We start from the raw sequence: 15,829 nt of genomic DNA on the forward strand, positions 1-15,829 counted from the left end.
GATGGTGTGCCCATGTGATCACCTAAGACCCTTATACATTTTACATAGGATGTGACCTCATCCTAATGTGTTGTACGTGAGACGATTCCCAATTAAGTTCAAATGCTCCCAAGTCAACAGGATACCATTTGCTAATGGATTTCAGAATGAAGCTCCTTATAGGAATGACTGTCCTGATGCGCTTTGTGCGGGACGATGCCATATTCGATGGAGCGAGACGATGCTCAGTTATATTGGATGACTGTGAACCTTCGGGTTGGCCTTGGGTCCTAAATTGCAGTAATAATTTAGACATATTTGTATGAAAAGTGCATGAGACTCATACGTGTTAAGGTCCAAATTATTGTATGGCATGAGTGCATGATTTGAACCATAATGCGCATTCGTATGTTTGGCTCAGGAGCATGGATTATATGTTATGGAATTGCCTATGCGTCTATATGGATGGCATTAAATAATAGATTCATTATTATGTGAATAATGAGAGTAAAGCGAAAAGAGCGTTGCCATATTTTGTCATCGATAAATAATTTCTTATTTAGGGCGCTTCCGAGGTGAACGGCTTCCCTAAGCGAGGTCTAGGAAGTTCACTAATCGAATTTATCTCATATTTGTTTGTTGAATGTTTACAGGCTTTAGGAATGGCTAAGTCGTTCCGTCAGATACAGATTTGGCCTCCCCTTGAGCATAGTCAAGAGATGACAGTGTATCTTGTACTAGGAGGGGCTGACACGCATTGCATGCATTACATCACAACCATCTGGGTCAACGAAAGTCTAGCTAACCTCATGCCGGACCAATTCATGGCCTGATATTTCTAGATAGGCAACGAGAGCCATAGTCCCATTCCACGGCTTCAATTATCCGCTGGGTGTCAAAGGCTCGGGAGGAGGAACATCCCTGATGGGGAAGTGTCCAACCTCGAGCTCGACCTTGAGCTAATCGTTGAGCCAAAGCCATGGATCCTGGAGGCCATTGAGGCTTAAATAGTAATGGGGCTACTAATACTTTTTGGACCATCCTTGTAGTATTACAGGTGTAGACGTACCCCAGGCCCTTTTATAGAAGGTCATGGCAGCATGGTCGACATGTCGGATGTGATGAAGTTAGCTATTTAACTTTTGAACTTGACATGTATGAAACATTGACTTATGACACACACACACACACACACACACATGTATGATTATGCTTTTAATTATCCCAGTTGAATAATGGATGGAGATTTGTTTAATTTTCAGTTTGTGCATTTTATCATTATTGTTAATTGGATTGGTGACACCTCTTGGGACGTCGCAATCAAGATACCATAAGAATGAAAGGGAGGGGTGCCGCGCACTCGAAGCAAGTCGAGGTGTGATATCCCCATTTTGTTGTATCAGAGCATGGTCATTACTTGGCATGATAAGACACGTTGAGACCCTGGGATGGTTAGCTAGGAACGCTTATGGTACATATGTGATTGTTGATTGTCTTATTAAATTGTGATTCTAAATTCCTAACTGTACTGTTGGGGTTGTGGAATTAGTTGTGAAGGGAGTTTAGCCTGCAATCAAGGATGCATCAAGGAAGGGCAACTCCTGAGCCAACTAATGGCGAAGGCAAAGCACACGAGCATCCCAAGTTTGAGGGGATTCTATAAGCCCAAAAGACCACTGGGAACCTGATGGGGCAACAGGATTAGCAATAGGCCACCGTTGTTGCTGCTCATAACGAGGACCCATTAGCTAAAAATGGGAACCAAAGGTTGGTTAGAGTAGTTCATTAAGTTGAAGCCACTTCAATTCACAAGAAGGGGTGATCCCAAGGTTGCTACCTCATCGGTTAAGGAGTTGGAGAAGACCTTCATCTTATTGAGGTGTAATGAGGAAGAAAAGTGACTTTGGTGGTCCACTAGCTACAAGGCAACGCTAATGACTGGTGGGAGCCACTCAAGGAAGAGTTTTTCCCGAATGTATTATCCCGACTTAGGGCACGTTTGTGGAAGCGTTCAACGGAAAATACATTTCCAAGAGTAGAAAATGTCTGAGTTCCTACGACTTCTCCAGAACCACCTATCTATGGACCAGTACAAGGCCAAGTTCGCGGAGCTCTCAAAGTGTGCTCCAAGGATGGTTGAGGATCCTGTAGATTGAGCTAGGGGGTTCCGAGATGGACTGAAACAAGAAATTCATAGCCAGTTGGTGCCTCTGAACCTAAAGGACTATGATGAGCTCTATGAAAGGGCTTAACTGATTGAGAATGATATAGCCGAGCGAACAACCACATCTGGATCACGGTTTGCTGATAATAGGGATAATCATTAGTTTGGATTGAACCCGATGGCAAGAGGAAAGCACCATATCCCTTCCAACATGAAGACTAGTTTTGGAAAGCCAACGTACAACCTAAACCACAGTTGCCGATTCTGCAACAAGTTCCATGGATCTGCACCATGCCGCACCTAGACGAGAGCGTGCTTTGGATGTGGTCAGAAGGGCTGGAGCACAGCCGTGACCCCAATTCATGGACAATGATCATAAGCCGCACCGTAAGACAATTCAAATTGACCCCTAACCCAGGGCAAGGTGTATGCAGTGACCAAAGAAGAAACCAAATATTCTGGGGCCTTAATTACAGGTACGGTCTCCTTTCACCAACATGCTACATATGCTTTGTTTGATACGGGGGCGACGCATTCGTTTGTAACTGATTAGTTTGTCAAGTTAGTTGAGTTATAATTGAAACCAAAACGGTCCTTAACATCTCCACCCCTATGAACAATAAGATGCTATCTATTTTTGGTTGTCAAGGGTGTGAAATAGTTATTAATGGGCGAAAGGAATTGATAGATCTAACCATCATAGTTATGTGTGACTTTGATGTTATAATTGGAATGGATTGGCTCAATAAGCAACGAGCATGGTTTACTATTTTAGTAAGGGCATACAGTTCAATCCGATTGGTAGCTCTAGTTATGAGTTTATAGGACATAAGGTTGGATTGGCTACACCCTTCATTTCTTTGCTTAAGGTAGAGAAGTTGCTTGAGAAAGGTAGCTAAGACTATTTGGCAACAGTTAAGGATTTGACGATGGAGGAACCGAAGTTGGAGGATATCATTATAATACGAGAATTTGCGGCTGTCTTTTCAAAAGAATTGCTAGAATTGCCCCCAAAGTGGGAGATTGAGTTCGTAATTGAGTTAGCCCCTAAGACAGAACCAATCCCAAGGGCATGGTATCGGATGTCGCTATCAGAGTTGAATGAGCTGAAAGTGCAAATACAAGAATTACTGGATAAGGAATTCATTCGCCCTAGTGCATCGCCATGAGGAGCGCCTATGCTATTCGTAAAGAAAAGGGATGGATCGTTGCAATTTTGCATAGATTACCGACAGCTCAATCAAGTGACAATCAAGAACAAGTACCCATTGCCAAGGATAAACAACTTATTTGATCAACTTCAAGGAGCTTTGGTGTTCTCAAAGATAGACCTAAGAACAAGCTATCATTAACTAAGGATTAGGAATGAGGATATCCCAAAGATGGCATTTGAACGCGATACGGCCACTACGAGTTTACGATGATGCCATTTGGGTTAACTACCCCAGCTAATTTCATGGACCTAATGAATTGAGTATTTTAAGGAATATTTGGATCAGTTTGTCATAATCTTCATCGATGACATACTAGTGCACTCAAGGAGCACGGAAGAGCATGAACGGCATCTAAAAATGGTATTACCGACCCTTTGAGAACATGCAATTTACGACAAGTTTAGTAAGTGCAAGTTTTGGCTTAACCAAGTCACATTTTGGGTCATGTGATATCAGGCAATGGAATTTCGGTGGATTCAACTAAGATCAAAGTGGTCATGAATTGGCCAAGACCTATGATAGTGATCGAAGTTCAGAGTTTTCTGGGACTAGCTAGCTATTACCGGTAATTCATGGAAAGATTCTCAAGAATAGCTAGCCAGTGATGAGATTGTCAAAGAAAAAAGTGAAGTTTGAATGGACGGATAAGTACAAGAAGAGTTTCCAAGAGCTTAAGCACAAGTTGACGACTGCCCCAATATTGACGATATCGTCCGGTCCTAGAAGATACGAGATCTACAGCGACGCTTCGTTTAAGGGATTGGGTTGCAACTTGATGCAACATGAAAGGGTTGTAGCCTATCCATCTAGGCAATTAAGGCCACATGAGCATAACTATCCGATGCACAACGTGGAGTTGACAGCAATTATCTTCACTTTGAAGATTTGAGACGCTACCTGTGTGGGAAAAAGTTCATGATCTACACCAACCATCAAAGTTTGAAGTACATATTCTCACAAAAGGAATTGAATATGAGACAAATGCATTAGATGTAACTTCTCAAGGATTACAACTGTGACATCTTATATCATCTTGAGAAGGCCAACAAGTTAGCAAATGCACTTAGTTGAAAGTCATAAATTACACAAATGATGGTTCAAGAGTGGATACTTCTCGAAAGTATAGGGGATTTAGATTTCAAGTTCGAGATGGGTCATCTTTCTAGTCTTATGGCTACTCTTCGAATCAAATTCGAAGTGCAAATCAGGATTAAAACCTCGCAATTGATGGATCCAGAAATCCAAAAGATTGTGCAAGGAAGCCCTAAGAAGAGGAACCCAAATTTCTAAGTGACGGATGATGGGATATAGAGATTCCGAGGACGGCTATGTGTGCCTGACAATGCGGAACTCAAAGAAGAGATTTTGATGGATACCCACCGAAGCAACTATAGCATCCATCCTGGTAGTACAAAGATCTACAAGAGTCTTCGGTAGTATTATTGGTAGAATGGCATGAAGGCTGACGTCGCAAGACACATGGCAAAGTGTTTGACATGCCAACAAGTAAAAGCCTAACACTGCAAACTTGATGGACTGCTATGACCGTTGGAGATCCCAAAATGGAAATGGGCGCATATCACAATGGACTTCGTGATGGGACTACCAAGGAGTCAGAGAGGTAATGATTCCATTTGCATTATGGTTGATCGACTGACTAAGTTAGCCCACTTCATCGCAATAAGAAAGGATTATGCCATGTATAGGTATGTCAAGCTGTACATATTTTGGAAAATCTTATAGACGGCTATGGGAACGAAACTACAGTTCAGAACAAGTTATCATCCGCAGACTGATGGACAATTCGAGAGAACGATCCAAACTCTCGAGGATATGCTACAAGCCTGTGTTATACATTTCGAAGGAGGATGAGAATACCAACTGTAACTCGTTGAGTTCACATACAACAATACTTATCAATAGAGTATTGGAATGGCACCTTTTGACATATTGTACAAACATGCCTGTAGAACGCCCATATGTTAGGATGAGGTCGAAGAAGGGAAAATTACAGGCCCCGAACTAGTGTAATAATCTGTGAATGCAATCCAGATCATTCAAGAAAGGTTAAAAACAGCCCAAAGTCACCAGAAGAGCTATGCGGACAAATGATGGAGACCTCTGGAGTTTCAAGTTGGCGATCACGTTTTCCTCAAAGTGTCGCTAATAAGTGATACAACCCATTTTGGCAAGAAAGGGAAGCTAAGCCCCAAATTCGTAGGACCCTTTGAAATTCTGGAAAGAATTGAGACTTTAGCCCACTTGTTGGCACTACCACTAAATCTTGCCCGAGTTCATAACATGTTCCATGTTTCCATGTTAAGAAAGTATGAACCAAACCCGATGCATGTGCTAAGTTATGAGGAGATCAAGGTGGACGATAAAGTGACGTACGTCAAGTAGCTAGTGTAAGTTGTGGACAGAAAAGAACGGGTGTTATGCAATAAAGTCATTCCCTTACTCAAACTCGTTTGGTAGTATCATAGCACCGAGGGAGCGACTTGGGAAAGCGAGGACATTATGCGAAGCTAGTACCCCCATTTGTTTGAAGAAGTGGTTGATCCTACAAATTTCAAGGACAAATTTCTTTAAGGGGGAAGAACTGTGACATTCTCGTTTCGACTCGGCTTTTCAAAATGGAATTATTTCGGCAAGCGATTGTAAGACAAGATTGTCTTGAGGATTGATAGACCATGAGGGCATTGAAAAAGACCATTTTTGGGTGAAAACTCAGTTTTTCATCGATAATGATGTACAAGTATGAAAAAGTGGAAACAGGCCACGAATGGGGACTCGATGGGCCTGAGCCCAAGTGGGCGGCCCAAGACCCACATGCCCAAGGGGTGGGCAACTAAGGGAGGCCCATGGGCCCTTCAAGCCCATCAAGCCCTCTTTTGGCAAGATCTTAGCATTTAATGCAACCAAGTACATGAATAGTGTATGAATAGTATGGGATATTGATGAAGTGACCTAAATGCCATTCCATTGAACTAAGGGCAAAAGGACAAAGTTGGAAGAAGGGCAAGGAAGGGGTGGCACATGCTTGTGGGCGGCAAAAGAGAGGAGTTTGAAGCCAAGCTATTCCACCTACCTAGTCTAGACCTAAAGCTATGTGCTCAAGTGTTTAATCCCCTTATTAATGCTTAGATTTTGCTTATTCCATAAGCCACTTTTGATTGACAGGAGCCCAAGAGATTTGATGGGAATTAATTGGGACTTGACATCACACTTTCTCTCCTCTCTTCCTTTCCCCACCGCTAGCTCCCTTTCTCTCTCACCCTCATTCTCTCTCATTTCCTCACTTGGAATTTTCAAAACTCTCTCTCTCTCTCTCTCCCCCTAGCCTTAGCCGAACCCCACACTTCCAATTCTCTCTTTTGCAAGCTTGTTCTTCATTTTTCTTTCCTCTTGTTTTCCTCACTAACGACCATCCATCGAACCCTCGACGCTGGACCACCCTTTGCACCGCCGAGCCGCTGCTCAAAGTTGACCGACTAGCCTCCTCAAGACCTATTCGGTGCTGTGCAACCCTCACCCATGCTCCCTCTCGCTCATTTCTTCTCTAGTCTGGTTCCTCATAAAACCTGGAGGCTATACTAACATCGAACCGCCGTCGAACCACCGCCATGCGACATGATGACATATGGCAAATGATGTTACATATCGCATGGGTATCACATTAGTTAATTGAGAAAGATAAGAAATAAATTGTGCAGTAGTATGCCCATGTGATCACCTAAGATCCTAATGCATTTTACACGAGATGTGAATATGTCTTGATGCATTTTACGTGGGACAATACCCAATTAAGTTTGGATGCCCCCAAGTCAATAAGATGTCGTTCGTGGATAGATTTAGGAATGAAGCTCCTTACAAGAATGATCATCCTAATGCATTTTACGCAAGACAGTATCATGCTTGATGGGGCGAGACGCTGCCCAATTACGCCAGATGATTACAAACCTTTGGGTTGGCCTTGAGTCCTGAGTGGCCGTAATAATATGGACATATTTGTATGGAAAGTGCATGAGATTCGTACGTGTTAAGGTTCAGATTATTACATGGCATGAGTGCATGATTTGAACCATAATGCGCACTCATATGTTTGGCTCAGGAGCATAGATTATATGTTATGGAATTTCCTATGCATCTATATAGATGGCCTTAAATAATAGATTTGTTATTATGTGAATAGTGAGGGTAAAGCGAGAGGAGCATTGCCATGTCTTGTCATCGATAGATAATTACTTGTTTAGAACACTTCCGAGCCGAACGGCTTCCCTACACGAGGTCTAGGGAGTTCACTCATTGAGTTATCTTATATTTGTTTGTTGAATGTTTATAGGCCCTAGAAATAGCTAAGTCGTTCTGTCAAATACGATTTGGCCTCCCCGTTGAGTACAGTCAAGAGGTGACAAAGTATCCTGTACCGGGAGGGGCTGATGTGCATTACACGTGTTACGTCATGATCATCTAGATCAATGAAGGTCTACCTAATCTCGTGCCATACCGATTCGTGGCCTGGTATTTTTGGGTGGGCAACAAGAGCCATGGTCCCATCCACGGCTTCGACGGTCTACCAAGTGTCGAAGGCTCAAGAGGAAGCATCACTGAGATGCCAAAGACAAGGACATCCCCGATGGGGAAGTGTCCAACCCCGAGCTGATCGTTGAGCCGAAGCCATGGATCTCGAAAGCCATTGAGGCTTAGGTAGTAGTGGGGTTGCTAACACTTTTTGAACCATTCTTGTAGTATTAGAGGCATAGGCATACCCCAAGCCCTTTTGAAGGTACACACACACACACACACACATGATTATGTTTTTAGCTATCCCTGTTGAATGATGATTGGACATTTGTTTACGTTTCCACTTGTGTGTTTTATCATTATTGCAAATTGGGTCGGCAACAACTCTTGGGACATCGCAATCAAACAACCATAGGAATGAAAGTGAATGGTGTCCCGCTCGAAGCAGGTCATGGTGTGACATTACTCGATATGAGGAGCTGAACTTCGATGAACACTGCAACGTTGATAGTCGTGAAAAGTGATATCCATATGACAATTCACAAGATTTTGGTGATTGTCGCTACATACACTTAGATTTATAAGGACCTTCTCAAGTTCCTTCCAAGGATGGTGCTAGATACGTGTTGTCATTTATTGATAACCTTTTGAATAAAGTCTGAATTTGTCTTCTTAAACATAAGTAGAGGTACTTGGTCAGTTCAAGTTGCGGAAGGCAATGATGGAAAAGTAGATAGGAAGGAAGATCATGTTCCTAAGAGCTAATAAAGGATAGGAATCTATTGTGAAAAGCTTACCTGATTTTGTGCAAAGGAAGGCATAATGAATGGAGTCATAGAAACCGAAAAATGAAATTTCATTGTAAAGAACTCACTCTTTACTCTTCAACGCTAGACTAAATAAAGATTTTCGGGCGGATGTAGTGTATACTGCTTGTTGTTTAGTGAACAGATCACCATCACTAGCAATCGATTGGAACACTCTTGAGGAAACATGGTCAAGTAAACCTGTCGAATATAGCGGGCTGAGAATGTTCGGTTGCCCTACTTATGCTCGTGTAAATGATGGCACACTCGAGCCAAGAGCAAAGATATGCATGTTCCTAAGCTATGTTCATGGGGTGAAAAGGTACAAAAAGTGGTGCACTAAAGAAGATTAACCCGAATTTATGTTCGGCAGAGAAGTTAGCTATGACGAATGAACTCTATTTCATCAGAGAAGCGAGCGATTGATTGTAGAGAACAATCTGGATGGTATTTAGAAACAAGTGGAGGTTTGGGGAGAGCTTAGAGATGTTTAAGTTCGATAGATGTGACGGTGTCTACAAAGCCACCGGATTTTATAGCAGTTACTAGTGGTTCCGAGGTCACAGTTGATGAAACTTCAAAGTACTTTGTAGAGGTGGATGAGATAGAGTAACGGTTGTGTCCAAATATTGAAATGGATAATTTGGATGCAGTTGAGATAGCTTCAGGTATGCGATGCAGGGAATGAAGGCTATTGAAATGTTGCGAGTGACTTGGAGGAGTTATGTTGGGAAAGTGTTAAAGAGCAGTGAATACTTTCTTCTTCTTTTTTCGAAATGAAAAGTATATAACCATCGTTTTTACTTTCTGTTACGAATTCTCAATCACCAAGAGCTTGAAAGCCCTCATATTTAATAACAGCTGAGAATGTTTGTCACAAGAGAATCTTGCTTGCGGTAAAATTCCAAGTGATGGAATTTCAACTTTGCTTTTGGGTACGATTTTCAGATAGAGGAATCAGTTTAGAGACTTTTCACTCTGAATTTCCTCCACTTTTAGTCGCCTAACTTTCTCATGAAAAATCGTAACTCTAGCTTTTTCTATTATATAGTTAATATTTGTCTAAAAAGATAATACAGCAGCCATACTCTGCAAATGTTATTTTAGCTTCATTTGTCCATGTCATACTGAGTTAGGAGTTCATATTTACGAAATAACCATGCTTATATGACACTAAATTGCTCCTGAATTTGAATTATTCTCCTTTTGGGCAAACCTACATTTAGATTATTAGGAATAATGCTATATGTACATTGGTGATCAATTTCCTTACCACAATTGTCTAAATTACGACGCTCTGTGTCATATTTATTATACGTGTTATACTTGTTATTCCGTAGGAATTCCCGGTCAAATTCGTCTGATTAATGCGCGAAGCCCGACTTATCACTCTGCAAGCAATTGAATTGATCTTTAGGCACATGAACCTCCCAACAAAGGGAACGATGGCGCTATCAAGACAAGCTCCACAAAGATTTTAAGGCGTACTCTCACTCTCTAATGCAAAGCAAAAATTCAAATGAATGATTAAACAAAAGGAAAGGAGTGAAAAAAGAGAAAGCCTGTTTGAGAATCAAATTCTCTTGTACTCACCTTGGCAAAGTCTCCTTGACTGTCATTGAGTTCATCTAATGAGCCGATGCTTTATCAGACATACACATAATCTTTTTAAAGTCCCTGAAAATTTCTATCTGTACATTGCAAAATGCCTCTCTTCCATATACCCACTCAAACACTTCCGAACTCAAAAGCCCGAAAAACGCATGAAGCTTTGAGAGCTTTATGATTGATTATATATGTGACGACCCTTAAGCACCGATTTGTCAATAAAATTGGCCAACTAGATACTTTGACGAAGGCACTGCATCTTGGTCTCCTTTCAGCTTTAAGGTTTTACCTCGCGACAAAAACTGGTAGTTGGCAGACGTTCAGGGGCATCATCTGGTACTATATGACATCGATCCGACATGTGTTGACGCCTTAATGATGAACGGAGTCATACTTGTGAATCTTGAGACACAGAGCTCAATATGAAACTGGGAAATGCCAAAGTTATATCCCTGCAAAAGGTGCAAAAGAAAGAGTCGTACCATATCACTCCTGCAGAGTAATCCTGTTGACGATGCACAGCTCGACATGACCAGAGACAGATGTTTAGTAGAGACTGTTTCCGGATTATCTTTTTCTTTAGATGGGGTTAAAATCTTAAAGTAGAGAGAGAGAGAGAGACTGTTCCTCGCATTGATTTGACCTATAAGTTAATCTCGATCAGGTTTACATACTTTAGGTACGGAAGAGTCATGTTCCTTATCAGAGAAGGATTCTTCAACACAAAGTCCTTCCACTCTTCCTGATCAATCCTTCCATCGTGTTTTGTATCGGCTTCCCTAAATGCCTGTCAATTGAACAACCAGTTTCAGAATGATTGAAGTACCGAGCCGACGATAGTTACACATTAAAGTTGAGTACCACACCTTATCCACGATCGTTTCCACGACATCCTCCGTGAGTACCAAATCTGATTCATGAAGAAGTGCCATTACCATTTCCTTCAACTGTAAATTGAAACCACTACAAAAGAAATTAGGAACAGTTCGAGTATATTCATGAGATGTCCATGCAACAGCAGAAAGAAAGGAGATTCCATCCTCACCTCCTCTGGCTCGATATATCCTGTTTGCCTCAAGTCATACAACCTGAAAGCAACTGCAGAAAGGTCTCACAACTCAGATATCATTTCGCTACTCATGTGAACATTATGTTCCAACATGAAAAAGGAAGTCAAATTAAATTTTATTGAAAATTAGAAGAAGAAAAACTGCATAATGGGAACAAAAGAAAAAAAGAGGAGATATATTTGAAGTTTTCTTACATGCAATCTTGTCTTCCATTGGTGCGTTCGGGTGAAAGACACCGAGTGATCTCACGAATTCACCAAACTCAATAACCCCATTTCCCTTCATATCGAACAAAGCAAATATCTGGAATATATGATACCCATGGTTCATATATATTAGCAGGGAAAAAGAAAAAGGCATTACTCTAGTGAATGATCAAAATCACAAAAAGTTGTGCGTGGCACTTTATAAGTTCAAAATATTTAAGATCCCATGTCCTTTTTTTTTCTTTATCTAATTGGGATGATTAATTGTATTAGATTACACCACATAAATGAAGTAAAAAGATCTCCATCGAATCGAAGTGAGCCTATATTACATACCCTGTCGGCAAAAAGATTTCTGCAATTTCGGTTCTGGAAAAGTGCTAGCTGAAACTCTTCCTGCTCAAAATACAGCACAATAGCAATTTTAAGTAGCAGAAACAAGTGCACCATCAAACTTATCAATGACTTGTGATCACGCAACACTAGACTAGATGAAGACAACCCAGAAAGCGACAACTGATAGGCAAAAGGAAAGAGATTTCATTCAAGTATCAAATGCAGGTTTGAAGCATACCTTGTGAATAACCCCATCGACAATAATTGAACTGCTTAATTTCTTGAAGAGCACATATAAGGCCTCAACTTCGCTTGCAGTAACTGCATTTAAGAAACATAAATGGTCAAACTGACGAAGGCAGGTAGCATCACAGTTAATTTACCATATGACTTTATCAAAGAATTTATGAGTAACACTTTCTCCATCTGTCCCTGATGAAAGTAATTCTGGATGTGCACAAAAGGAGCATATGACTTGCCCTATTGGATGAACAAGCGCTCGAGAATAGACAGATTAAAATTGAATCGGGGAAAAAAGTCCTGGTTACACTAAAGCTTCATGAGAACAACCTAAAAAAAGAAGAAGAGAACAATCTTGAGGGAAGTATATGCAGAAACTTAACATCTAAAGGATTGGCGCTTACAAGGTGTTGCAGTAGCAAGAATGTTAGGCTCTTCATATCCAGGTGTTCGTGCAAAACTCTTTGAAGTAATGCAACCCATGACAATCACTTACCTTGTGCTATTTCCAGATACATCTGCCAGATCAAAACGAGGAAACTGTCAAGCAACACCTGCCAATGCCGATTCACAGGAGAATGAGATGCTGCAAGATGCTGATTCAGCTCAATTTGGAGATAAAAATATTTTCTTTTACTGCTTAGACTTTCAGTGCACTCAATTGCTCTTCTTAGACCATGAAAGAGATTGCGCCCTACTGGTGCCATGGGTTTCATTTAAGGGTGTGCAACCAAACCGGTTCTACTCTGGAACTGGACCGGACCATTTGAAAAACAAGTCCAGGGACCCGTTTCCATTGAAACCGGTCCAGGAACAAGTTCCAAATTTTTTGAACTGGTTATAATCGGTATAGGAACAGGTTCTGAGTGAATACTCAACTAGGTTATGGACCGGACCGCCCTATTTTGGAACTGCTTTCAGAACTGGTTTTATAAGCTAAAAAGCCAAAACTCTAATTTCTTTTTCTCCTAAATTCTAACCTCAGGACTCCTTTGTCCTTTGTCCTTCCTTGGAACTCCTCATCAGTCTTTCCCTTCCCTAATTTTGTATGTATGCATGGGAAATGGAGTTTTATAATTTATATTTTATGTTGTGTTTGGACTTTTTATCATTTATAGTTGTACGTGACTATGCAATCATCTTATGGATTATTGTTTTTGGTGGATTAGGACTTTTGTTATTCATCTTTTACTTTGAATCATTCCGTTACTCATAGTCTCATATGATTTTGCTGTAAAAAATGAACCAAAAAAAGGAACAAAAAAATGAAACAGATTCTCGGGTAAACCCTAGAACCGGATAGGAAAAATAGGATAGGTTCCAGAATCAGTTCCAAGCAAAGAAGGTAGGTTTTAGGGTCTAAAAACTGGGAACCGGTTATAACAGGATAGGTTTCATGTTCCAACTCTAGAACCTACCTACCATGAAACCAATCACCCCCTGTTTCATTAGTCAATACTCAACTGCATGGTACACCAAATTCAAGAATGGAAGTTTTCTACTCTAGGTAGGCATAAACTGTTCTACTTGGACTCAAACATGGTGTCTGGGAGGCTTAGTCCTCTATGTTTTAGCATGTCTGACGGGTGGACTCAGTACGTGGATGTGTAAAACTTGAGTGCTAGAACTGGGTCATAGGAAAACATAAAATCAATATGCATTGTCGCTATTGGTAAGCAGAATATAAGTAAAGGTTCAAAATTTTATGGGACATTGGATCATCATACCTCAAATTTCAAATAATCTTTCAACCTAGTTATGGTGATTTGGACTGTAGCGGGTTTGCCATGAGACACAACCTTAGCAAATTTTGAGCTCAACATGAAGTTCCCCATACCCGCACCCACCCATTTCTTATACTGGTCACTTTTATGATGAGTCGTGGAAAACTCTTGGGACACAAAAAGGATAAAAAAAAAAAAAGACTAGAAAATTGTCGAAAGAGCATTGTTGCTTTGATTCATTTGCTGATTAGTATTTGAACGTTTGCTATCATGTATTCACCGTTGATAGCAAGCAGCAGCATTAGTAAATCACCAAATTAAAGGTCAAGAGCACAACCTGCCTAAAGCTTCTATATTAGAGAAACTATGAGTCTATGAAGATGGGACATGATTAACAGGTTCTTTTAGATATCCTCGATGCAGACAGTTCAGGTCAATTTAGTTGAGAAGTGCACAAAAAAGCACAATGCAAGTGGCTCAAGACAAATGTACAAAAACTGAAGCATCACGATGTAATTGACCGTCCTAAAATATCAAAATTCTGACATATATATCCAGTAAAGAGAAATATGTAGGCCACAAGGTTGAGAGAAGCAGCTATGCACAGGAAGAGCATACAAGTGATTACAGAATTGCAATTTTACAGATAATGTACTACAGACAAGAATATTCAAAAAATTGAAACATTAAAATTCATCCGAGGAATCATTGTGAGCTGTACACGAAAATCTGTCTCACGAGGAAGAGATTCATTCAAAGAATTCCCACGTTTTCGTTATCCATTAAACCGTTGACATGGGATAAAAATAACCTTTGAACTTTTTCCTCATTGGACCACAAACCCAATACGCGGAGGCAGATTCCTTGAACTAATTTTAGCAGATTTTTTTTTTCTTAAAAGAACACGTCGCTGTTAAGATAGCAAGACGAACCTTGCACTTCAATCAACTTCTCTTTGTTTAATCTTTACCGGACTCTAGCCGTGTACGGAAGATATGACTTTTGGAGCCTCCCTAGGAATGATGAGAATGACTGCTTAGTGGAATCAAATTCCCCAGAAGAAGAATAAACATTTAAAAACCCTGTTTTCTAAAACGAAAATGACGGGTAACTACTCACGCCGTTGTACTATCAAATTTATTTAATCACCTTTCTTTTTTCTAGTTACGACCAGTTAAGCAAATAAAGATCAATTCACCCAAAGAGGGGCCCAATAAAAATGAACAAAAGAAGGAACTTTGCACTTTGCCCTGCATTTGCATCTAGGAGAACCGATGAAATCATTAATAGGGTGCATGCAAGCTTTTGATTTGCATGCGAGTCATTTAAATCTTTCTGGTGCTTTTCTAAGGCAAAATCCAGAATCGATGGGAAATTGCAAGATTTTGTTGATGGTTGCCGATGGTCTCTGCATTTTCTCAGCAACCAAACAGAGCATGGGCGAAAGGAAGCAAGAAGAATCAGACCAGGAAAACAGACCAAATCCTTCAAGCGGGTATAAAACATCACAACCCCCATCAAAGACTAAAAGCGGAGAGAGAGAAAGAGAGAGAGAGAGAGTCGTGGACTGACCCGAAATCAGTGATGGAGGGAAGGAAGAGACTTGGATTCTTAGAGAGATTCTTTCTCGCGCTCTGTTTTTATATGCTGGGCAAACTAATTTCCTGGATTTCTCAGGCGCTCCGCATTTGGTTTTGGAACTTCTCCGAGAACAGAGTGCAGCTTTCTCGATTCTTGGGTCTCTCTCTCTCTCTCCCTCCCTCCCTCTCGCTGTCTCCCCACACGAAATTTTGCTGAGCTTTCGTCCTCGCTCTCGGACTGCCGAATGGGGGGCCGCTATTCGTGAGCTCCCAGAGAGCGACGTCGGTGAAAGCGCTCAAAGTTCAAACATTCTCCTCCTCCCCCCACCACCACATCTTGTCCTTCAGCAACGGCCGACTGGTTTTTCTGGGTTA

At 41.0% G+C, this 15,829-nt stretch overlaps 1 protein-coding gene across 4 annotated transcripts; it reads right to left on the reverse strand.

Moving 5' to 3' along the window:
- Positions 1–10,278: 10,278 nt before the first annotated feature.
- On the reverse strand, positions 10,279–15,829 carry LOC120285855 (calcineurin B-like protein 4). Of its 4 annotated transcripts, none has more exons than XM_039305668.1 (9): positions 15,447–15,829; positions 12,647–12,668; positions 12,149–12,231; positions 11,911–11,970; positions 11,563–11,671; positions 11,344–11,396; positions 11,165–11,245; positions 10,973–11,085; positions 10,279–10,750 (listed from the first exon to the last, which is right to left on the reverse strand). In XM_039305668.1, the coding sequence occupies exons 2-9, from the start codon at positions 12,666–12,668 to the stop codon at positions 10,687–10,689; spliced, it is 585 nt and encodes a 194-aa protein (XP_039161602.1). In that variant the 5' UTR covers positions 15,447–15,829; the 3' UTR covers positions 10,279–10,686. The 4 variants fall into 4 exon arrangements, with proteins under 4 accessions (XP_039161602.1, XP_018720752.1, XP_039161601.1 ...); XM_018865207.2 differs by having other exon boundaries at positions 12,555–12,668; XM_039305667.1 differs by having other exon boundaries at positions 12,647–12,704.

Source organism: Eucalyptus grandis, chromosome 11, assembly GCF_016545825.1.
Source record: "Eucalyptus grandis isolate ANBG69807.140 chromosome 11, ASM1654582v1, whole genome shotgun sequence".
Classification (NCBI taxonomy): domain Eukaryota; kingdom Viridiplantae; phylum Streptophyta; class Magnoliopsida; order Myrtales; family Myrtaceae; genus Eucalyptus; species Eucalyptus grandis.

Bases quoted from the DNA above. Each gene is read 5' to 3' on its own strand.
- LOC120285855 (XM_018865207.2), bottom strand. From the start codon at position 12,633: ATGGGTTGCATTACTTCAAAGAGTTTTGCACGAACACCTGGATATGAA. The intron at 11,672-11,910 runs GTATGTAATATA...CATATATTCCAG, and splicing joins GAAATCTTTTTGCCGACAGG to ATATTTGCTTTGTTCGATAT. The intron at 10,751-10,972 runs GTATGTAAACCT...CACCTTTTGCAG, and splicing joins ATGACTCTTCCGTACCTAAA to GGATATAACTTTGGCATTTC.